Source organism: Lissotriton helveticus, chromosome 12, assembly GCF_964261635.1.
Source record: "Lissotriton helveticus chromosome 12, aLisHel1.1, whole genome shotgun sequence".
Classification (NCBI taxonomy): domain Eukaryota; kingdom Metazoa; phylum Chordata; class Amphibia; order Caudata; family Salamandridae; genus Lissotriton; species Lissotriton helveticus.
This window is the reverse complement of record NC_136073.1, coordinates 246,684,980-246,708,361: the sequence shown is the minus strand read 5'-3', so window position 1 is coordinate 246,708,361 and position 23,382 is coordinate 246,684,980. Positions and strand designations below refer to the sequence as shown.

General features: G+C 45.0%; 1 protein-coding gene across 5 annotated transcripts in view; it reads right to left on the bottom strand.

The window, feature by feature from the left end:
• The window catches only part of ZNF276 (zinc finger protein 276), a 300,147-nt gene that overhangs the window by 121,594 nt on the left and 155,171 nt on the right, over positions 1-23,382 (bottom strand). For 4 of the 5 annotated variants that reach the window (XM_078668236.1, XM_078668239.1, XM_078668237.1 and 1 more), the window contains exons 4-5: positions 22,732-23,211; positions 21,346-21,424 (exon numbers count right to left, since the gene is read on the bottom strand). In XM_078668236.1, coding sequence (XP_078524362.1) covers positions 21,346-21,424; positions 22,732-23,211 — 559 coding nt within the window. The remainder of the gene's footprint in view (positions 1-21,345; positions 21,425-22,731; positions 23,212-23,382) is intronic. The other variant, XM_078668240.1, reaches the window with a different exon arrangement.

Sequence of the window (23,382 nt, the reverse complement as noted above, 5' to 3'; positions counted from 1 at the left end):
ATCGGTTCGTCGACACCAAATTCGTCATGGTACGTTGATGTTTCGGGACACGAGTATTGGACCTCGATACCGGGACAACGGTAGGGTCCAGAATTTCAGAACCACAGACCCTCATTTTGCCCTCATATAAGGCAATAATTCATGTTAATCCGAGTCTAAATCTGTATGAAGGAATTCGTGGAGATGCTGTTGTAGCATCATTCTGTTGCTCAGTTCGTCCCTTGACACAGGCTTCCGTACACATGAGGTAGCACAGAGGCCACATAGTGCAGGAGCGCACTTTTCACACAGGCAGAACATAAACAGAAGTGCTAAGATCATCCCAATGAAGATCAGTGTTTTCCATCCCCATGTAGCGATCAGTCCCCAGAACCACCCTAGTAAGGACCAGTCCCCTTTTTCTACGTGAAGGGAACCAGATATCTCGTGTAACTTAGAGATGGCCTGGTACACTGTCGGTGCGTTATCAGGGATGAAAATGCAACAACTGGATTAGATCACTCTACACACACCACCACGATCGGCGAGTATGATATCTAGGGCAACTCGGTTCTGAAGAGTCATAAGTCGATCCGACTGAAGTTCGGTCGTCAAATTGCCAAGAGCTCCGGCCGTTGTAATCACGGCGGATTCAACTATCCTCGATAACTGGCGAATATTCCTGCTGTTCACCATAGGCCCCCAAAATGGCAGAAAACCCTTTGCGAAGTCAGCGAATTCCTGACCCGCGGTGTCGTCTTTACTCACGACACCTCTAGCTGTCCTTGTCCGATGGTAATCTGCTCTGGCCATGTAGGTGGGAGGCAGCAGAAATGCGATAAAGCATGTACCTGAGAAGTCAGGGGGCAACCAGGTGTAAGCTTGGTCATGGCAGACGAAATACGTGCCTTTGGCTGCTAATAGTATAGGGGAAGTTCGGGAAGCGAACACATAGGTTTCCGTGCATATACTCTTTCCTAATTGTGCTTTGGGATCCCTGCCGATACCTTGTAAACATAAGTGACCTCGGTTGGGTACTATCCAAACTGGGCGGGATTTCTTTGCTGTCTGGCTCTTACTCAGGTAAACCCCATATTTAGTTACGTTCCAACGAGTGTACGGAGTGAGTTCATCTTTGGGAATCGTAAGATAGGTGTCGAACTCTCTACTCATATTTCTTATCCCTGCTATTAGTGCCTTGTTACTGGAATCACTTTCAGTAGAACGGGTCGGGTATGGTTCTAGGGCGAATAGGAACATGGTCTGGAAAGCCCACAGAGAACCATAATAACTGAAAGGCAGGATGAAGTATGGGATACCCTTATCCGTTGTGTGTGGCATGAGTCCACATATCCAACAGTTCGATGTGTTCATTATGGACTGGTGTTGGTGTAGAAGTTGAATGAATGAGTTATTTACAAATTCGAGTCTTCTGGCAGACTCGTGTTCAGGTAGAGGGTGAAAGTAGTGTGGAGAGATAGTAGGAGGAGGCTGTGGCCGGGTGTCATTTGAAAAAGTAACTTGGAATACGAATAGAGTATAACCAGTCAAAAACATCGTTATGCTACACAACATTAAAATACATGTTATCAAAAACCTTCTTTTGGCCAGTACAGTGCATAGTTGTCTTTCAAAGTTCGTGAGTCTGGTAGGTCTCTTTACCCTAGGAAACTCCATCCTCTAGTTGCTGCCCGCGGTGGTAGGTTGGTTCTGCCAGGGAGTGCGCTCTGTTCAGTCCGGGGTAACTCCCTTGGACCAACCAGAACCGTTGACCTAAACGTCCCCAGTTGCACTCCCCAGCCTTCAACCGCGACCCTAGCAGCAGAACCGAATGGCGGTTCGAAAATCAAAAATGAGCAAGTTTCTTGAGAGTGAGAGAGAGATGAAAAATCAAAAATAGTTCTTGGGGGAAGGGAAAATCACATTCGTTTGTTTTTTATTAGTCTCTTTGTCTTGACCTTAGATTATATTGTTGTTTCCCAGGTACGGTGTGGTCTTCAAACAATGTCTCAGGTTCGGTAGTGTCCAACTGCATAGACGGTGGCACAAGTCCTTGTAAAATATGATCACTCTCCTTTTCGGTACCAGTTTCTTTTAAACGTGCATCGCTGAAAGGGATGAAGCGAGGTATGGATTCTGTCTCGGAGTCGGCAATTCCTTCGTTGACCCACCGGTCGTATGGAAGGGGCAGAGGGACCCGTTTACAATGGGTCCCGTGCACCCAGTTCTTTTTGCCTTCCACCCGAACCGCTGATCTCGTGGAAAGAAGTACCAGGTAAGGTCCGGTCCACCTCGGCTGTCCGTTGTTTGTGCGCTGGAAATTCCGCACCAAGACCCACGTGCCGGGTGCGATGGAGTGACCTGGATCGTCAGAGGCTGGTGGAGAGGAACTGTGAACCTGTTGGTGTAAAACACGCAATTTAGTTGTCAATTCGCACAAATAGTCAAGCAGTACGGGGTGCTCTATTTCGCTGAGTTTGTTTGGTCTTGGCACGCCCCAGACGTTGGCTGGGCGGCCAAACACTATCTCATGGGGGCTAAGTCCTAACCTGGAATGGACTGTCATTCTGGTTGACAAGAGTGCCAGGGGCAAGGCGTCAGGCCACTTAAGACCTGTACAGGCTTGGATCTTGGCTAATTTGAGCTTCAAAGTGCCATTGTAGCACTCTACCAATCCAGCTGATTGGGGGTGATTCGCAGAGTGGAATTTTTGTTGTATGCCTAAACACTCACACACTCTCTTCATCACACGTCCTACGAATTCACTTCCATTATCACTCCAGACGATTCTAGGCATGCCAAATCTCGGGAAGAACTCTTTGACAAGGGCTTTGGCAGTTGACAAGGCAGTATTGTCTTTAAGGGGGTACGCTTCCACCCACCTGGAGAAAGCGCAAACAACAACGAGCACATACTTCAGATTGTTGCATCTCTCCATGTGAATGAAATCGAGCTGCAAAACCTCGAACGGATACGTTGGAGGCGCAAAATGACCAGCTGGAGTTGGGGTTCCCCTACCGGGATTGTACTTCAAACATACCATACAGTTTCTGACCACATTCTCTGCATATTTCGTGATATTGCTGTTTTGCCATACTGGGGCCAATACTTTACAGATTCCTTTCGAACTGATGTGCGCAAATCCATGAGCCATTGTTACTACTGCAAGTACATATGCGTTAGGTAATAGCCATCGCTGGTGTTCTGACAATTCGACCCAACAACCATTCGCATCTAACCTACCCTTACTTTCTCTCCATTCATTCACCTCTTTCTCAGTTGCTTAGGCTTGTATAGATTTCACGCTTTCGATGGTGTCCTCACACATTCCTACATCAGTAATCCATCTAGCGGGACCTACAACATACATTCGACTCATTGTGTTCCTTGCAGTCTCTTTTGCAACCTCGTCTGCAAATGCATTCCCGCGGCCAACATCATCCTGGATCTTTTTGTGTGCACTGCATTTTACAATGGCAACTTGTAGTGGCAAGGTCAGTGACTGGAGGAGCTCATTAACTAGCTGACCATGTTGTATCTTTGCACCATGTGACGTAAGATACCCACGTTCACGCCACAGTCTCCCAAAACTGTGAGCCACACCAAAGGCGTATTGGCTGTCAGTGTACACATTCACTCGCTTTCCTTTCGCTAACACACATGCTCTGGTAAGCGCAATTAGCTCTGCAGCTTGTGCAGAATTATGGGAAATGCGCGCGGTCTCTATAATGGTGTGTAATGTCGTTACGGCATATGCTGCAGTCGTATCACCATTCGGCAGCTTGAAACATGAACCATCAACCCATAAAGTATCGTTGCATTCAGGAAGGGGAGTGTCCTGTAAGTCTACTCTCCCTTTTGTCTCTTCTTCTGTCCTAAAACAGCAGTCATGGTTATCAATCTTGTCTGTTTCTGTCGGAATGGGTAATAATGTTGCGGGATTCAGTGTATCGCACCTCTTTATGTGGATGTGACTTGCTAGCAGCGTAAGTTCGTAACTGGATAGTCGAGCGCTGGTAAGGTGTTGTGTCTTCGTCCTGTTTAGTAAAATGTCTACTGCATGCGGAACCATAACGATCAGAGTATTATTCATGACTAATCCAGCGGATTGTCGGATGCAGACAGCTGCTGCGGCGGTAGCCCTCAGACAACTTGGTAGGGCTTTAGCCACAGGGTCTAGAGTTGCCGAAAAATACGCGCATGGGCGCTGTCTGTCCCCAAAATGTTGTGTTAAAACTGATAATGCACAACCTTCCTTCTCATGGACATATAATGTAAAAGGCTTACTGTAGTTGGGGTTTCCCAACACAGGAGCCGAACACAATGCATCACGCAACTCGTGGAAACTCGTCTGGCAATCTTCAGACCAAGGCATAGGATTTGGCGTGTCTTTACAGAGTAGTGCCAGCAAGGGTTTAGCTAGTAGTGAGAAATTCGGTATCCATTGTCTACAGTACGATGTAATGCCCAAGAAAGCTCGAACCTCTCTCTGTGTTCTTGGGGCACTCAGTTCTGCAATTGCCTGTATTCTTTCTGGTGTCAGTCTCCTTCCCTCCTTCGACAAGATGTGACCTAGGTAGGTTACTTCTTGTCGGCAAAATTGTAGTTTGGAGAGAGAGACTTTGTGCTTCATGTCACATAAGTTACGTAATAATGATAACGTAGCTTTCTTGCAAATCTCTTCAGTGTCCGCAGCGATCAGCAGATCGTCTACGTACTGAATCAGAGTTGAACCATTCGGTAGAACAATCGTGTCTAGTTGTGTTTTCAAGGCCTGACTGAATATTGATGGGCTTTCGCAGTAGCCTTGAGGAGCGCACTTGAAGCGGAAACTTCGTCCTCCTAAATTAAATCCGAAAATATCTCTACTCTCCTCAGCAATCGGGATGCTGAAGAAAGCGTTCTTCAGGTCAACCACCGAGAACCAATTTGCTGAAGTTGGAACCATCGTCAATAAAGCAGTAATGTCGGGGACAACTGGAAACTGTGGGATAACTATCTTGTTCACTTCTCTGAGGTCGATCACGAACCTATACACAGGGGGCTGTGAAGGATCCGTACGCTTTACAACCGGTAAGACTGGACTGTTACAAACATTTCCTGTCGTTTCTTCAATGACGTCCTTATCAATCAGGTCATAAACAATCGTCAATAACGCCTTTTCACATTCGCTAGATATTTTGTATTGGGGAATGCGTGGCAACCTAACGTTGGCTTTCAATGTTATGACATACGGTGCTATCTCCAAACGACCTACATCATTAGAACCGTTTGCCAGAGTACATCAGGAAGACACGACAATTCAGTTGCAATATTTTCTTTTGACACATACATTGGAGAAAGGACTTTCTTACCTAAAGTAAGTTGTACTCCCAATGGTGAACAGTACAAAGTCGCATATAACCTTTTTAGCAAATCCAAGCCTAACAAATTTTCACCGCAACCTGTTGTCAAAATGAGGGGTGCTTCTAATTCGCATGGGCCAATAGAAAGAGATACAGGACTGGAGATCGGGTTTCTAACAGGGGCGCCAGAGAAACCTACTGAAACATTCATTTCGCCAGACAAAGGTGCGCCAGGAAGTTTCGAGTGCATGATAGAACTTTTTGTAGCACCAGTATCCAGCAGAAATGGCTCTGACACTCCTGACGTAATTACCTTGACATAAGGTCCATTCTGATCTACTGGAACTGAAATAACTCCCTCTCTTTGTCCATGGCTGTCCTAGCAATCGTTACCCTCATTTTCGTGTTCGGTGTAATAGTCCTCAGTATAGTACTGAGCTGACCTGGACGACGCATTATTCTGTTGGTCAAAGCTGTTCATCGAATTCTGAGGCGGAAAAGAAGTGGTATTCTGGGTGAAATTTCCACGGCCCCTACCTCTAGGGGCATGTTGAACACCTCTTCCCCTTACACCTGAAGCACCGCTCAAACGTCGCGCAAGAGCCGGACAATTACCTTTAAAGTGACCCTCTTCCTTGCAATACGCACATTGATTCGGGCCATAAGCAATACGCTGATGGGAAAACTCGTTTCCTTGCGCCGTTCTCGAGTACTGCTGTTGTGGTTGATAATTGGGCTGACTAGCCGTACGAGGCGGATAGGCTTGCTGGAGAAGAACTTTAGTTTTTAAATCTTTTGTCTTTTTGTCGACTTTATCTAGCTCGTCTTTGCGCCTATTTTCATAGTACTGGGCTGTAGCTAAAATTTGAGCTGACGTAGAGACAGCCCAAGCACTCTCTGAATCTTTCAGTTTATTACACAGTTCAGGGATTAAATTATGTACGAATTTGTCTACAAACAATCTTTGACCACCCTCGGTAGCCATATCCTGACCACTATGATCGGTGAAAGTCTCCTCAAATCTTGTGAAAAAGTCAGACACATTGTCATCTTTCTTCTGCTTGCACGCAGATAGCTTGTCCCAGTTTACGCGTACTTCAGGCATTATCGTTTTCATGTACGCGATAATTCTACCGGGAAGTTCAGCTATTAACGGCTCAGGTTTAGAACCACCAATTTGTCTAGCATCTATAGCGGCAATGTTCGCCCATGAGTCACCTAGTTCTTGGTCATGGTTCGTATGACGCATTTTGCTCCATAGAGGATGTGGAACAACGTTCCCAAACAGCATGTCTATATCCGCTAAATTCATTATACATGAGCTTGCAGTTTGCGATAACTCCTTATAATACCCAGTCGGGTTTTTACGAGGATCAGGCAGTGTCTGCTTGAGTGCTAAGACATCGGATCTTTTCCAGGGGACATGTACCCATACACGCTGGAAATGAGGCAGAATTGGCGGATTCGCATTCGCATCACCTTCCCTCCAAACCGGAGGAACCTCTCTCATGGGGTACTGTTTCGCTCTTTTCCCGCCTGGTGCATCGTCTTCGTGACATGATCTAGAGACGTTTCCCTTACTCCTATAAGAGAGCAATAACTCTATCGCTTTCTCAACATCTGCACCTATAATCATACCTTCATAGAACTTAAAGCGTGTATGCCATAGTTCGTTCATTGTGTATGTGGGATCATTTGTCTTCACATCTTCGCCCAGATATACACACATTTCTTCGAATACGTATTTCTGAGTGGGTGTATTCCATTGACGGAAAACTTCCATAACAGACTGAACATCATATCTAACAGTATCCGTAATCCATTTACGGGCTAGTTCATTCAGCACTTTTCTTTCCTCGTAATCAGGCAGTTGACTACGTAACTGTCTATGTTCTGTTTTAGGGGTCGTTTTAGGCGACCCGAAGAAAGGTGAAAGCAGACCAGTGACGGTACCGGTCACTCTTTGTCTAATAGAAGGAGAAGCTTGCGGAGGGGCAAACGCATCGGAAAAAACAGGCTGAGGTAAAGAAGAAGTAGAGGCAATAGTAGAGGAAGTTGAAGTAGTCGCAGACGTAGTATCATAGACAATAGCTGGAGCTGTAGGCAAAGTCGTAGAAGTAGATGGAGTATGTAGCAAAGATGGGGGCCTTTGAGAAGGCTGCGCCGGAGAAGTAGGAACCAGCTGAAGAGTAGCTGGCGTGTGTGCAAGAGCTGTGTTTCGTGCGCCGGGGCGCGGTATAGTAAAAATCTTTGGCGTTGTAGTAGCATCTAACGCATACGGTGGAGGTGAGCTTAATAAGTGGGACATTAATGGATCTTTCTCGGATCTCTCCTCTTGACCTTGTCCCTTATTTGGTAACATCGGGTAGCATTTATCTACTGCTAGTTTCTTGCTCCGAAGTATTTGTTCGCTTTCTTGCTCTTCCTCGTTATCCTTGTATGCAACGGCAGCTTGCACCATTGACATACCTCTTTTATTCTTTTTTGCTAATTTTATTTCTTTCTGTTTGGCTTCTTTGCGCCATAAGCGGAAAGAGTCAAACATCGCCGGCCGGGCTTTTCTCTTGAATAATTTGACCTCTAAGTTGTCTAATATTTCTGAGTCGAAACTACCATATTGGGGCCATTTTAAAACACCATCCTTGCGGGTGTATTTTATCCACACTTCATTATATGTGATAGGACCTACGCCGTGCTTTACATAGAGCTCATATGTTGGAGTTCTAATCGGAGGAACCGGACAGGAATCCTCTAATCGGGAGTCCTTACTATAACCAAGACAAAACAAGTTTCCAAGTCTACTAAAACCAGGAATCTTTGCTCACTAGTTTAGCTTCAAACTTCAAAGGATTATCTGTTACTATATTTCTCGTGAATACACAAGTCCTTCGGCTTTGGGGCTTGCAAGTACCAAATCAAAGCGTATCTCAAGGATACCAAAAACTAAGGACAAACTAAGGACTGGGAGACGCTTCACTTATACTTAACTGAAGTATTTGAAGATCGGTGACGTCGCTAGAAGACTCGTCTATCGTTTCGCTCTACCAAGGATCACTGGGTCCAAAACAAGGCGATAGTCAGGGCAGCAGTCCTTCGTAGCCGTCGGGACGCGGGGAACCTCGCAGCAAAGACCTTCGGAACCACGTCGACATACAGGAGTCGCTGAAGTGGCTGGCCGTCCTCCGGAATTTTCACACGAAGCTCCTCACGAACATCTGGCTTGGACCGTCGCCGCTTGATACCGCCCAACGTTGGGCACCAACTGAGGTACCGGGTTTTTAAGAACCCGGTGGTGTCAGGGAATAACACCCGAAGACCTCTGAGTTCCCCCTTGTTTCGGATCACAGAAACACGGAGTCTTCTAGTCGCAGTCAGAGATCAAGTTTTATTGATAGCTACCAAGTAACAGGTGTCCTAGAAGCACGACAAGCACGGGTCATGTGTTCTCAGGAGACTGTTCGTTTTTACAGAACCAGCCTTCTCCTTATATACAAAAATAATAGCTGCAAGCAAGAATTCTTGAGTTTATGATATGGCTATATACATATTTCTACAATAATACAAAAGAGCGAAGTCATGCAGGCAAGCCCGTATTTTAGATGTCCAATTCGTGATAGATTACCTAGCCAGGGCCGGAACTCCCATCAGATATCGGTGAAGCCCCAATAAAAGAAGGCACCTCCTAGTCATAAAACTGGCCATAAACAGGGAGCGTGGACAGGTGTGTATGTGTGTAGAAAACATGATCTGTATGTGGTGAATGGTTTGTGGTATGTTGTGCATTGATGCTATTGTGTTTGGCCACTGGGCGAGGAGCTGCCTAAACAGGTTTGGCTGGAGGCAAGGGAGTCAGTTGGGACAGGTCAGGGGGAAGTCAGGGAAGGTGGACGTGTCCTTTTAGATCAAGCTCGACCTTTAATTGACTTATCATGAGGGCAAGACACAAGATGGATACCGTTTACAAAATGGAGTCTGAGGGGTCGGGACGGAAACTACGATTCAGGGGTGTTAGCATGCCTCGATCATGACGCAAATGCATAGGAATGATGTCCTAATCATTATCGGGTCGTCAACACCAAATTCGTCATGCTACGTTGATTAACCCTGGGCGAAGAACTACGCTCCGTTCGCGGAGCTTGCGGAGTTTCGGCAACTCCGCGTTCCGCGGAGAACGCGTAGCTGTCGATTACTCGCGATCCGGTGCGTAGCGTAGTTCTCGCGCGCTGAATAACATTATCGCGTGCGCGGCAATGGCTTACCTTGGTTCTGCGTTCGCTTTTTCCCGGTCGCGTGTGCCACCATGTAGGTTCGCGCGATATTTAGCGCGATCACGCACTTTTGTAGTGCGAACGAGAAGATGAGTTCCCGAACATGTCTTGCACAACCCGAACACGTTACTTGTGACCCGGAACAGGAAATAGGGGAACGCAAGCGGGCGGGACAAACCTCTTGGGTAACTTAGCGCGCTAGCCATCCCGAGCATGCAGGCAGCGCCCCGAACACGCGCACCGCGCTCCCGAAGACGAAAAACGGCGCGCGAACGGGTCTAGCAAGCAACTACGCATGTCCGCGGAGCTACACGTAGTTCACGGAGTGCAAGTGCGTCTTCGCGTAGCTCCGCGGAGTGTGGCTCCGCGAACTACGCCCAGGGTTAACATTGATGTTTCGGGACACGAGTATTGGACCTCGATACCGGGACAACGGTAGGGTCCAGAATTTCAGAACCACACCATAGGGCATACCTAACCCCACACTGCCTCCACCGTTTTTATAGTGATGCACACTTCGCCTGTCCCCGCTGCCAGACTTCTGAGGCGGACTTCAAACACATGTTTTAGGACTGCCCCACTGTCCCACAATACAGGGACAGAATACACCCAACACTCCGAGAGACGACCAACATTCTGACCATGTCTTCATGGGAAGCCTGTGCCCTCGGAATCTTCCGCAGGTGGAAAACCGGGAAGGTACAGTGCCGCTTTGCCTCCCTAGCCATTCTCTTAGCAAAGAGGGGTATAGCCATGCATTGGCAGGCCACGGCGGGACCCCCCAAGGCCCCCTGGATAGAGGCCATGAAGAATGGAGTGCGGCGGAAGAAGAGGTATTAAGGAATGATGAAGTGAGGGGAATACGGAAACACCCCATATCTCTGGAGTGGGCACAATTATTGCACCAATTCACCCACGAAACAACGCAAACGGAATCATTGGGAGCTTCCCAATCACAGACTCCACCCCTATTCTCCATGGGACCTGTGGATGCGCAAGGACAAACCCAGACGCCTAGGCTGGAAATGTAATAGGACTACATCGGGCGATCCCACCCACTATGTCAGGACGACCCATCGCGGTGCCCCCCCACACACACGATGTCGCACAGTGTAACGGAACTGCAACCAACCACACAATTATTACATTCTGGCTGCTCCTCCACAGCTTCCCCAGTTCAGCCCCAAGGTTAATAATTTTACCCCTACATCGGCGGTTCCGAAACCAATGGCTTTTAAATGGGAATGCATTCACTAAATGTTATACAAGAAGACACAAAAACGGAATGTGTGGGGGAACACAGAACAAACCCATAACCGCAGGTAATGCACTCAGCCAGGGGCTAGTAAGCATACTAGTACAGAATCAAATGTTAGACATGGGGGTATCTCTCAGAATGTTCTACAGTACCTTGCATGAGATGTCGGATAAGCAATTAGGTTATGAATTCTGTTCTCTGCAGTTCTCTCAACTGACCAAATATGTATGTTACTGTATTATAATGATATGATGTCAATTTATACAATGAAATACAAAATCCCAATAAACAAATTTATACACAAAAAAATAGTTAATTCCTGGAGCTCACTAACATGTCTAAGTGATGTAATGGCAATTAGAAATGCCAGTTCCCAGGATAGAAGTTGGAGGGGGCAATTATGTAGAGGTTTGAATGGAGTACCCACGAGTCTTGAGAGAACAATATTAAGACTCCAGGAAGGTGCAGGTGGAACCCGGGGTGGAATCACTCCTAAGACCTTCTGTGAAGGCTTTATTACTGTTATTCTGAATAAAGAAAGGCGCTGTTGATTTTGAAGATAGGCAGCCACTGTAGCAGGATGTAACTGTATGGATATGAATACGAGCCCAACGAGCTGTAAATTGCAGTAGGTAACTAATAATGGTTTGCACAGTGGCATTGAATGGCTTGATTGCTTAGCAGGGGGGCTTCTCTACTAAAGCGAAGGAGCGCCGCTTTCAGAACAGTGGAAAAAAGGACAAATAAAATGATGATCTAATTTTATTTTTCGTACCTATGGTGCTGGGTTAGGGTGGGGTGGGTCTGGTGTTACAGGGAGGAGGAGTGATTTGTGCACAAAAAGTGTGCATGATGATTTGGCCGGTAGTCCTAGGCTGGCCAAACAGTCATACGCACTTTGAATGTTCTCCACCGGCTATATTGCACAGCCTGAGTGGAGAACATGCACAGGCTCCCACTCCCTGTCTGTGTGCCGAACCATGGCACTCAGACCAATCATAATACTGCTGTAATGGTGCCAGCAGCGCTGTGATTGGCTTAGGGGTGCCTGTGTGCTTCCTGCTTTTTTGGGACTCTGAATTGGGAAGAGAAGCGGTAGATGAGGAAGGAGAGACGGCGGAAGAGGTAAGTTTAAAAAATGTATTTTTTGTCAACCGCCCAACCCCTCCCCGTCACCCCCACCCCTGTTCCATACCACCCCCACCCCTGTTCCCTACCACCCACTACTATTGTTTAGCTTGACAATAGCAAACAGATATTTTCCATGTAGCCACGTAGCATGCCCTTGTGGTAGGCCTACATGCTTCTTTAAGAATGGTCAAACATTCTGCTGGTAGATTGACGTTGCCGAATTCTATGACCTTAGAAGCCAGATCGCCAGGTTGAGTACTTTGGTATCTGGGTGCCTGATTTCTCTATGAATCCGAGTGAGGAGGTCCGGCCTGATGGGGAGCTTCTGGTGGGGAACTACTGAGTTGTGTAGTAATGTTATGGACCAGGGCTGTCAGGCCCATGTGGGAGCTACTAATAGGAGTGTAAGAGATGTTTGCCCGAGTTTCCAAAACAGAAAATGAGGGAGAGGCGGAAAAGCGTAAGCAAATATCGATGACCAATTCATCCATAGTACGCAACAAAAAGAGATGCCAGTGCTGAAAACATTTATTCCATACTAGCATTGATCAACCACAAACAGAAGATTAATTCCAGAGAGGGTATTGCTATTTAATTGCAATTTTATTTTGAAAAAAGTCTACAATTTTAATATAAATTTTGCTGTACATCAGAGAAGAACCAAGGAAAAAAATCAACAATTAGACGGACACATTATATTACATTCGGCTGAAATCATCAATCACTCAAAAATCCAGTCATATCACATTCACAACACATTCAACCTTGACTCAAGCACACTAAGTAAAAGAACCAGGTCTGCTTGAATTTGATAACAAATGAAAAACAATTTTTTGGGAAATAGTACAAAACCAAAGAATTTTTACTTTCAAACATTCATTTTAACTTGATACACATGGTTAATGTACTCAAAAAATTGTAAGGGGTTAACAAATCAACTCCTTTCCGTGAGAGCAGACCGTAGAGATGTTAGGCCTACGCGTTTCGAATCTCCTTTAGTTCAGCGGAGATTCTCATCAGGGCCTCAGGCGGCTAAAAAGAGGGAAAACAGAAAACATACAAATAACATAATTTGTAAACATGGGTATTAACAAATGTGGTAGAACAATTACAAACATTGCATGTACCTGATGATTTACATAAAGGACGCATACTTGGAGTCTCAAAAACTTAGTGGACCACACCGCCTCAGGCGGCCAAGGGCAGTGAAAGGGGAGAACAATGACTGTTGTTTAAAAACAGTGCGAGTGGATCACCACTCCAAGGATTGATAAATTTGTCCCAGCAGTGCTAGCGTAAACCTGAAAGACTTACCAAGGATAATGCTATCCAGGGACCTGCGTGGGACCAAGGGGCCAGGGGAGCTTCTCTGAAATGGGGCCGCCTGTAATTAAACAAAACAGTCTAATGGAACATGAAGCTAAATGGATTGACTCAAGTAGCTAGCAAAACAAGAAAATATAGGCTTACCGCGCTGTATGAATCAGAAAACACAGGCGGTTGAAAAATGGTGAATTGCCAGGGCAAACAACCTGAAATCAAATAGAACCATCTCAAAAGTTGCCTTAAAGAAGTCTAGTTTTTAGATGTCAACAGTGGAATCAAAACCTCTAAAAGAAAGAGGTAAAGGCAGGTACCTTTGAATAACGGTAGAAACTCCTGGACAGAAGACGTCAACTCGAGGGGGAACCGCGAGCCTTCAAAGTTTGAGAGGACGGCGTGTGGATTAGCAAACCACCAACTTGTGAAACTGAATGGCTAAAAAAGCAATAAAAAACCAATTAGTGCCAGCGACTTAAGGTGCGAGGTCGAGTTCATGCACGGAAACCTAGGCGTTTCTCACCTATAATGAAAATATCCGTCGCCACACTTGGCTGGAGGAGGTGCGCTACATTGGCAACACAAGCGGCAATTTAGCATGTGCTGAAAATAATAAGAAAAAAAAGTAATTAACGGTACATGGCCGAGCAGAAAAAGCTGCGCCTACGTTAAGGCAGTCAAGGGGGCTGGTGCTCAACACTTACCGAGCATTCGCGGTCCAAGATGCAAATAATTGCGAAGAAACCCGGCGGCGTCGGGGCGAGTACTAATCACTCGCGCAGGCGTGTTAGCTCGCAAGATGATGCACTGCCTTTTTATAGCATGCGCGGACAAAGCGTTCCATCAGGTGGGCGGATCTTGGTATTCGAGACGGTGCATGCGCGGTGGAGAGACACTCTCCGCGAGAAAGGGGGCATTCCTTATAGTACCAAGCACGGGCAATCCGTCCCCACAAGGAGGCGGATCTTAGTAATAAGGACATTGCGTGAGCGGTAGGGAGACACTCTCCGCACACAAAGGGGGGCATCTCGGGATGATTATTGAAGGGGCAAATGAACCAAGGTGAATTGGTGGTACCACACGTTGTACAAAAAATTGATAGGTGTGCATATGAAGGTTGGTGCATACGCGGTGAAGGATGACTCTCCGAGAGGAAAAAGGCAAATTAGGTTTACCTAAATGCTCACAGAAAACCAGAAATGGGGTGAATTAATTGAACCACACAGTAGGTCAAATAAGTTACCCCATGGGTAAAAAGTTAGTTCACACGCGGGTTGGGGGGACTATAACTGGGAAAAAAAGGGGGGAGACCAGGGAGTGTCTGACGTGTTTTATCTGAACAGGGATCATAATTTAAAAATTTCAGATAGCTCATTAAGACCTGACACGGCCGTGTCAAATTTCACGATTAACATTGCTTCCCTTTTGGATAGCTGGAGGCTCAAGTCACCACCTTGTGGGTCTTGTTCTATCCTGGAAATCACTGTCCATTGGAACTCATTGAGTCCGTGTTGCATTCTAATCCAGTGGTTGACCAACGGAGCATTGTCAACCTGTCTCTTCAGTCTCGACTTATGTTGTGAGATGCGTTGGCGCACTTCCTGTTCAGTTTTGCCAATGTAGAGGCAATCACAAGGGCATTTTATGCCATACACGACGAATTTTGACTTGCAATTACTAAATACCTCGTGCTTCCAGGATATTCCCTTATGTTGAAAAACGGAGCCCTGTATGGTAGTAGCACAGCATAGGCATGTGCCACATTTGTGGTGGCCTAATATGGGTGCCAATCCCATCATTTGACGGAGAGATGGTTGGGTTTTAGTTGGCATGGCAGCCCTCACCAAATGGTTCGCCACGCTGTTCTCTTTCTTGAACGCAAAAAGCGGTGGGTCTCTCAAACTTACATCTAGATTCTTGACCAAGTGCCAGTTTTGACCAATAATGCGCTTAAATTGATTGGCATTAGGGCAAAAGGTAGTCACACAGACCTGGCGTTTCTGATCTTGTTTCTTCTTGCGTTCCAATAATGTTTCACGGGGAGTCCACCTGGCTCTTTTCATACAGTCCTTAACCAATCTTTTTGGGTAACCTCTGTCGCAAAGTTTGGAAACAAGTTTTTCCGCATGAAAGGAAAAATCATTGACATCTGTACAATTTCTGCGTACACGCAGAAACTGCCCAAAGTAAAGTAGAATTCCTTGTTAAAGCAGAAATAATTCTTCTTCAAAGCGAAGGCGGCCAGATCGACCAGAAACTTGGTAGGGAACAAGGAATTCTACTTTCAAGTAAAGGGAGTAGCGATGGGGTGTCCCTTTGCCCCAGAACTAGCAGTGCTCTTCATGTCGATGTATGAGGACAGGTATATACATCAGAACAATCCCTTCGCTGAATACATCAGCAAGTGGTATCGTTTTATCGATGATGTTTTCATGGTGTGGACCGGAGGAAGTAACAACTTAACCCTATTTCATCAATGGCTCAACACCAGAACATCAGACATCCAATTCAGTCTTTCCTATTCTGCAACCACAATTGCTTTTTTGGATGTTGAAGTGTTTCCCAAAAATGGCAAGTTGGCTACTACTCTGTTTGTAAAACCAACAGATCGCAACAAGGCGTTACTGTTTCAGAGTAACCACCCAAGATCTTTAAGAGAAAACTTGCCTTATGGGCAGTTTCTGCGTGTACGCAGAAATTGTACAGATGTCAATGATTTTTCCTTTCATGCGGAAAAACTTGTTTCCAAACTTTGCGACAGAGGTTACCCAAAAAGATTGGTTAAGGACTGTATGAAAAGAGCCAGGTGGACTCCCCGTGAAACATTATTGGAACGCAAGAAGAAACAAGATCAGAAACGCCAGGTCTGTGTGACTACCTTTTGCCCTAATGCCAATCAATTTAAGCGCATTATTGGTCAAAACTGGCACTTGGTCAAGAATCTAGATGTAAGTTTGAGAGACCCACCGCTTTTTGCGTTCAAGAAAGAGAACAGCGTGGCGAACCATTTGGTGAGGGCTGCCATGCCAACTAAAACCCAACCATCTCTCCGTCAAATGATGGGATTGGCACCCATATTAGGCCACCACAAATGTGGCACATGCCTATGCTGTGCTACTACCATACAGGGCTCCGTTTTTCAACATAAGGGAATATCCTGGAAGCACGAGGTATTTAGTAATTGCAAGTCAAAATTCGTCGTGTATGGCATAAAATGCCCTTGTGATTGCCTCTACATTGGCAAAACTGAACAGGAAGTGCGCCAACGCATCTCACAACATAAGTCGAGACTGAAGAGACAGGTTGACAATGCTCCGTTGGTCAACCACTGGATTAGAATGCAACACGGACTCAATGAGTTCCAATGGACAGTGATTTCCAGGATAGAACAAGACCCACAAGGTGGTGACTTGAGCCTCCAGCTATCCACAAGGGAAGCAATGTTAATCGTGAAATTTGACACGGCCGTGTCAGGTCTTAATGAGCTATCTGAAATTTTTAAATTATGATCCCTGTTCAGATAAAACACGTCAGACACTCCCTGGTCTCCCCCTTTTTTTCCCAGTTATAGTCCCCCCAACCCGCGTGTGAACTAACTTTTTACCCATGGGGTAACTTATTTGACCTACTGTGTGGTTCAATTAATTCACCCCATTTCTGGTTTTCTGCGAGCATTTAGGTAAACCTAATTTGCCTTTTTCCTCTCGGAGAGTCATCCTTCACCGCGTATGCACCAACCTTCATATGCACACCTATCAATTTTTTGTACAACGTGTGGTACCACCAATTCACCTTGGTTCATTTGCCCCTTCAATAATCATCCCGAGATGCCCCCCTTTGTGTGCGGAGAGTGTCTCCCTACCGCTCACGCAATGTCCTTATTACTAAGATCCGCCTCCTTGTGGGGACGGATTGCCCGTGCTTGGTACTATAAGGAATGCCCCCTTTCTCGCGGAGAGTGTCTCTCCACCGCGCATGCACCGTCTCGAATACCAAGATCCGCCCACCTGATGGAACGCTTTGTCCGCGCATGCTATAAAAAGGCAGTGCATCATCTTGCGAGCTAACACGCCTGCGCGAGTGATTAGTACTCGCCCCGACGCCGCCGGGTTTCTTCGCAATTATTTGCATCTTGGACCGCGAATGCTCGGTAAGTGTTGAGCACCAGCCCCCTTGACTGCCTTAACGTAGGCGCAGCTTTTTCTGCTCGGCCATGTACCGTTAATTACTTTTTTTTCTTATTATTTTCAGCACATGCTAAATTGCCGCTTGTGTTGCCAATGTAGCGCACCTCCTCCAGCCAAGTGTGGCGACGGATATTTTCATTATAGGTGAGAAACGCCTAGGTTTCCGTGCATGAACTCGACCTCGCACCTTAAGTCGCTGGTACTAACTGGTTTTTTATTGCTTTTTTAGCCATTCAGTTTCACAAGTTGGTGGTTTGCTAATCCACACGCCGTCCTCTCAAACTTTGAAGGCTCGCGGTTCCCCCTCGAGTTGACGTCTTCTGTCCAGGAGTTTCTACCGTTATTCAAAGGTACCTGCCTTTACCTCTTTCTTTTAGAGGTTTTGATTCCACTGTTGACATCTAAAAACTAGACTTCTTTAAGGCAACTTTTGAGATGGTTCTATTTGATTTCAGGTTGTTTGCCCTGGCAATTCACCATTTTTCAACCGCCTGTGTTTTCTGATTCATACAGCGCGGTAAGCCTATATTTTCTTGTTTTGCTAGCTACTTGAGTCAATCCATTTAGCTTCATGTTCCATTAGACTGTTTTGTTTAATTACAGGCGGTCCCATTTCAGAGAAGCTCCCCTGGCCCCTTGGTCCCACGCAGGTCCCTGGATAGCATTATCCTTGGTAAGTCTTTCAGGTTTACGCTAGCACTGCTGGGACAAATTTATCAATCCTTGGAGTGGTGATCCACTCGCACTGTTTTTAAACAACAGTCATTGTTCTCCCCTTTCACTGCCCTTGGCCGCCTGAGGCGGTGTGGTCCACTAAGTTTTTGAGACTCCAAGTATGCGTCCTTTATGTAAATCATCAGGTACATGCAATGTTTGTAATTGTTCTACCACATTTGTTAATACCCATGTTTACAAATTATGTTATTTGTATGTTTTCTGTTTTCCCTCTTTTTAGCCGCCTGAGGCCCTGATGAGAATCTCCGCTGAACTAAAGGAGATTCGAAACGCGTAGGCCTAACATCTCTACGGTCTGCTCTCACGGAAAGGAGTTGATTTGTTAACCCCTTACAATTTTTTGAGTACATTAACCATGTGTATCAAGTTAAAATGAATGTTTGAAAGTAAAAATTCTTTGGTTTTGTACTATTTCCCAAAAAATTGTTTTTCATTTGTTATCAAATTCAAGCAGACCTGGTTCTTTTACTTAGTGTGCTTGAGTCAAGGTTGAATGTGTTGTGAATGTGATATGACTGGATTTTTGAGTGATTGATGATTTCAGCCGAATGTAATATAATGTGTCCGTCTAATTGTTGATTTTTTCCTTGGTTCTTCTCTGATGTACAGCAAAATTTATATTAAAATTGTAGACTTTTTTCAAAATAAAATTGCAATTAAATAGCAATACCCTCTCTGGAATTAATCTTCTGTTTGTGGTTGATCAATGCTAGTATGGAATAAATGTTTTCAGCACTGGCATCTCTTTTTGTTGCGTAGTATATCGGCTCAGCCTTGCTGAATAGAGCCAGCCCTATTTTTGTTTTCACAATTCATCCATAGAGCCTCGCCACACTTACCGGAGCCAACTGGACATGAAAAGCAAGGATGTAGGCAAAGGCAATTCATCCATAGAGCATTGCCCTTGGATAGAGGGTGTGGGAATCTGGTGGCAAAGTTTAAGCATCTTGCATTGCCTGTGGTTGCAAACAGAGAGAAGTGAAGAAATCCCCACTTGTGGAAGTAAGGGAGCAGGGCTTGAGGGTGGAGTTTCCATTTGTGGACAGGTTGCTGCATCCTGCTGAGGAGGTTGCAAAATTGTTGTCGGTTTCTGGAAGGTGTCCTGCTAACAAATTAATGTTGTAATGTAGCGCCCAACACCAAATGGTCTGAAATAGTATTCTTACTGTGATCTGTTGATTGGTCTGAAACTGGAGTATCATCGTCTGAAAGGTTTGGATTCTTGTAGTACTGGGATAAGCTAATCTAACTTGTGTGTTTAGGACAGATCCTAGATAAGGTTGAACTTGTAGAGGTTGACGGTGGGATATGACAATATTGATGCTAAAGCCTAAGCGATGGAGCAGATCTATGGTGGCATGAGCATGTTGCTGGCATTGATAAGGAGTACTGGCTTTGATAAGCCATTCATCCAGATAAGGGAATACATGGACTTTTTGTCTGCATAGATGTGCTGCTACTACTGCTGGCATTTGGTGAATACCCGAGTTGCAGTGGTGATTCCGAAAGGGAGGACTTGAATTGGTAATGATTTCCCGCGATCACAAATCTTAGGTATTTGCGATGTGCTGGGTGTATAGGAATGTGAAATGTAGGTGTCCTTTAGATAAGAGTGCTGACAGAAAGTCATCTTGTTGGAGAAGTGGGATCACATCTTGGAGCATGACCATATGAAAGTGCTCTGAGAGGATGTAGTGTTTTATGGGCCTTTGGTCTAGAAAGGCGCTGAAGTACCACTCAGTGTCGAAGTGGTGGATGTCGACAGCCGGCTCGGCACCAACGGGTGGTTGTCGCCGAAGGCTTTGGCTGGTGTACGAACCAACGGTTTGCTGGGCGTCCTAAGCAGTCGCTTGCTGCAGACTATGGCCAGGAGGCAGTGGTGGTCCGAGGGCCTCTTGATCACAAGGGGCCATGTGTTTTTTTGAAGGTTCAACAAGGAAGAGGACAGGTTGTACCGTACCCCTGCTCAACTTCCCATCTACCCGCTCTATACTGGCTAAGTCTAGTTTTGCTCCTCCCCTAATCCGAACTAATATGCTGCTCTCTCTACTGTAGGAAACCTGAAACCTGTGAAAATGCCAGTGGAGATGCGCCTTCCTCTAGTTAGATTAGAAGTTTGAGTTTTAAAGTTGCACACCTCTTGGTTGATCTCAGTCTTTCCTCCAGTGCCACCAGATTCAGATAAGTAATATCCCCTAGCTGCTAGCACCATTGGTGTTAGACCGCACCAAGAGGAAACAGACCCAAAACCAAGACAACGGAATGAGGAATGACATAAAGAAAGAATAAGGTACTAGTTATTTGCTGGAAAAGGATTTAGCAGCTAAAACCATTTTGCTTATCTAGAGCATTACAAACAGATCCTGACATTATTAAGAGTTTTGGTGGTAATTCTACCCACATCTCACTGAGTGCCAGATATGTCTCCAGGTAACGCTGCTGCAAAATGAATCAAAAACAATATTGCCACTGGTTACAACACCTTGGAGAGAACTTTAAGAAAATTGTGGAGATGACGTTAACACTGAATTTGCCACTTCTGCCTCATTTTAAAAGAACTTGGATATCGGGGCCCTTAGCACCACTTACTGATGAGTTTAATAAGTGTTTCTTCTATACAGCAGTGCTTTTTAATTTATAGGTATGGTTCTTAAGGCTGCACTGACTCTAAAAAAATTTGAAACAAGTTTGTGGAATTGTGCTTATAATTGATTTGCATTGTATTACTTTTGTATATTTCAGCACTTCAATAATTGTGCTCTAGATATTAAATTGAAGCTACTTTGCTTGAGATCAGTGTTTTGTAGAGGGCCATCATCAGGAGCACCATAATGTCTGCATTTATGCTGAACATGGGTGTCATTTTATGATGGTGAGCAACTGAGCATGAATTTTGTAGCCCTACATCGATTAAGATCAGCAGAGGATGACACAGAAGAGAAGTAAAGCGTAATAGGTTCTGGCAATCGCAATTACCACATGTACATGGTATAATCCTTTAAATAATGATGTACACATAACTATACTTTACACAAAGTAAATATTTAAAACTTGCTTTTCCATACAGAATGTTCATATATGTGGGGAAGAAAAAAAACCTTGAGCAAACCATTTTGCCTCACCCGTCAGAGAAATCACTGGTTTCATCTTTCAATGATTCTTCGGCTGCCAAATCTGAAGACTGTGTACTGTTCGCCTGCACTAGGAAATAAAATGGCCGACAGTCCAAGTTAGAGAAACACAGCTGTCAAAAAAGGCAAACAGGAGAATATTTGTATGTCTTGTTTTCATCAACTCAAAACTGAAAAGCAATGTTGAGCATATTATCACTATAAGCTGTTCGATTCTAACCAATGCACGAATCCAGGGTGACTGTGCTTGCAGCAGTACATTGTTTTTGATTTTGATATATACTCAATGTAGCAAGTTTCGACAAAAAGAGTAGGTCTCGGCTACAAAGCCTACTGGCTTTCACAACACTTTTTGCCATAATTGTCCGTGCATCACTAGCACCCATTCTGAAATGGCATTTTATTAAGTATTACAAAATGCTTGAATAAAAGGCTGCCACGGATGTACGCCACTTGCGATTACCATCTTTAAAGGGTATTTGTTAAAATGAAAGCCAACCCATTTGGAGACGTCTGCTGCACATATGAGCATACATCTTGGAACAGTCAGAAAACAATTTCACATGGCTGTTGATTGAAACCAAAGAAATGGATACCAAAATGCCTTTTAAGAATTACTTTGAATCAGGAACAGGGAAGTGAGATAGACAACAAAGCCTTCTAATCATGAGCAAGGAGCCTGGTCCAAAGCCCACTCTAAGATTATGTAATGTAGTGGAAACAAACGTTTTTGCTAACAGACTTCTGGCGCTTAAGCCGCCTCTAGCTGAAATCTAAAAATGTGCGTTCATATAAATTCACACCAGCTCCCGCCCACAATCCCCTTGCATGCTGCTATTGCCTCATAAATATACTCAGCAGCAAATGCCATAAATTAACAAACCTCAAGACAGCTACTCAATTCAGTTTCATTTTTGTAACATAAGATGTGTGAAGGCTGAATTTGTTGAGTGATCAAGAGGTGCACAAGAAAAGTCGAGATAAACATTAAAGAACAATGCACCACTGGTACCTCCTGAGTCTGTTTTCCGAGGCAGAAGTTGTGGTGTAACTCTAGCACCAGAAGGGATCGCAGCGGAATGCCAGCAAGATTTACCCAAAAAACATTAACTTGGACTTGCAATTCATAAAATGAATTCATGAGTCTCAACCAATTCAGATAAACACTCACCAAGGGCACTACATGCATTTTAACATATAGGGGCTGATTTCGATGCGTCCCGGAAAGGCACTGAACCTCGGAACAGTGTTCAGCTGCATCCTAATAAGGAAGGCGGACTGCCAACCAGAGGTCGGTCCCATATCCGAGTCGGCCAACATTGTAATAGGCCCCATAATGTTTGTACTTTCCAGAAAAATTAGGGACAGAGTTATTACCTTGCATGTTGCTTCCGCAAGAATCTTTTGCTGGCAAAGAGACAGTGCTGGTCAGTTGAGTGTATGATGAATTTTTGCAGTGGGATGCTTGGTCGTCCAAAGTCACAATCTGTAAAGTGGTCTCATTGTCTGAAGGCTGCTGACATACATCTGCTTGTGCTGGGCCATGTGGTGTCCTGGAAGCAGAAACAGCCTCACTATTGTCTCTAATTGTACCATTTCCAGTCAAATGAGCTTCTGAACTCTTGTCATGATTCCATTTTGCTGACAAAGCACTGTCCATGAGTAAAGTAGTGCAATCAGAATCAGTTTCCATGACATAGGCATGCCCTTCTCTGCAGCCCCAGACTGCACGTATTATGCCACAGTACTGAGAGGACAGCATGCTCTGCAAGTCTGGTACAGCCTGGCAATCCCCTGCATGGTTGTGGCTCCATAATACCAAGCGGTGCAGACACTGGGGGCTTGATGTGATCAGGTCTACAGTTCAAATTACAAAAAAGTGCATGATCATTTACTCACTAAACTCTGAAATGGAAAACGCCATGTTTCATTAAAATCTGCTATGTTAAATAGTTTTTTTAAACAAAGAAAATGCATATTTTCAAGTAACTATATTATTGTTAATTAACAACATGTAACCAACAAAGC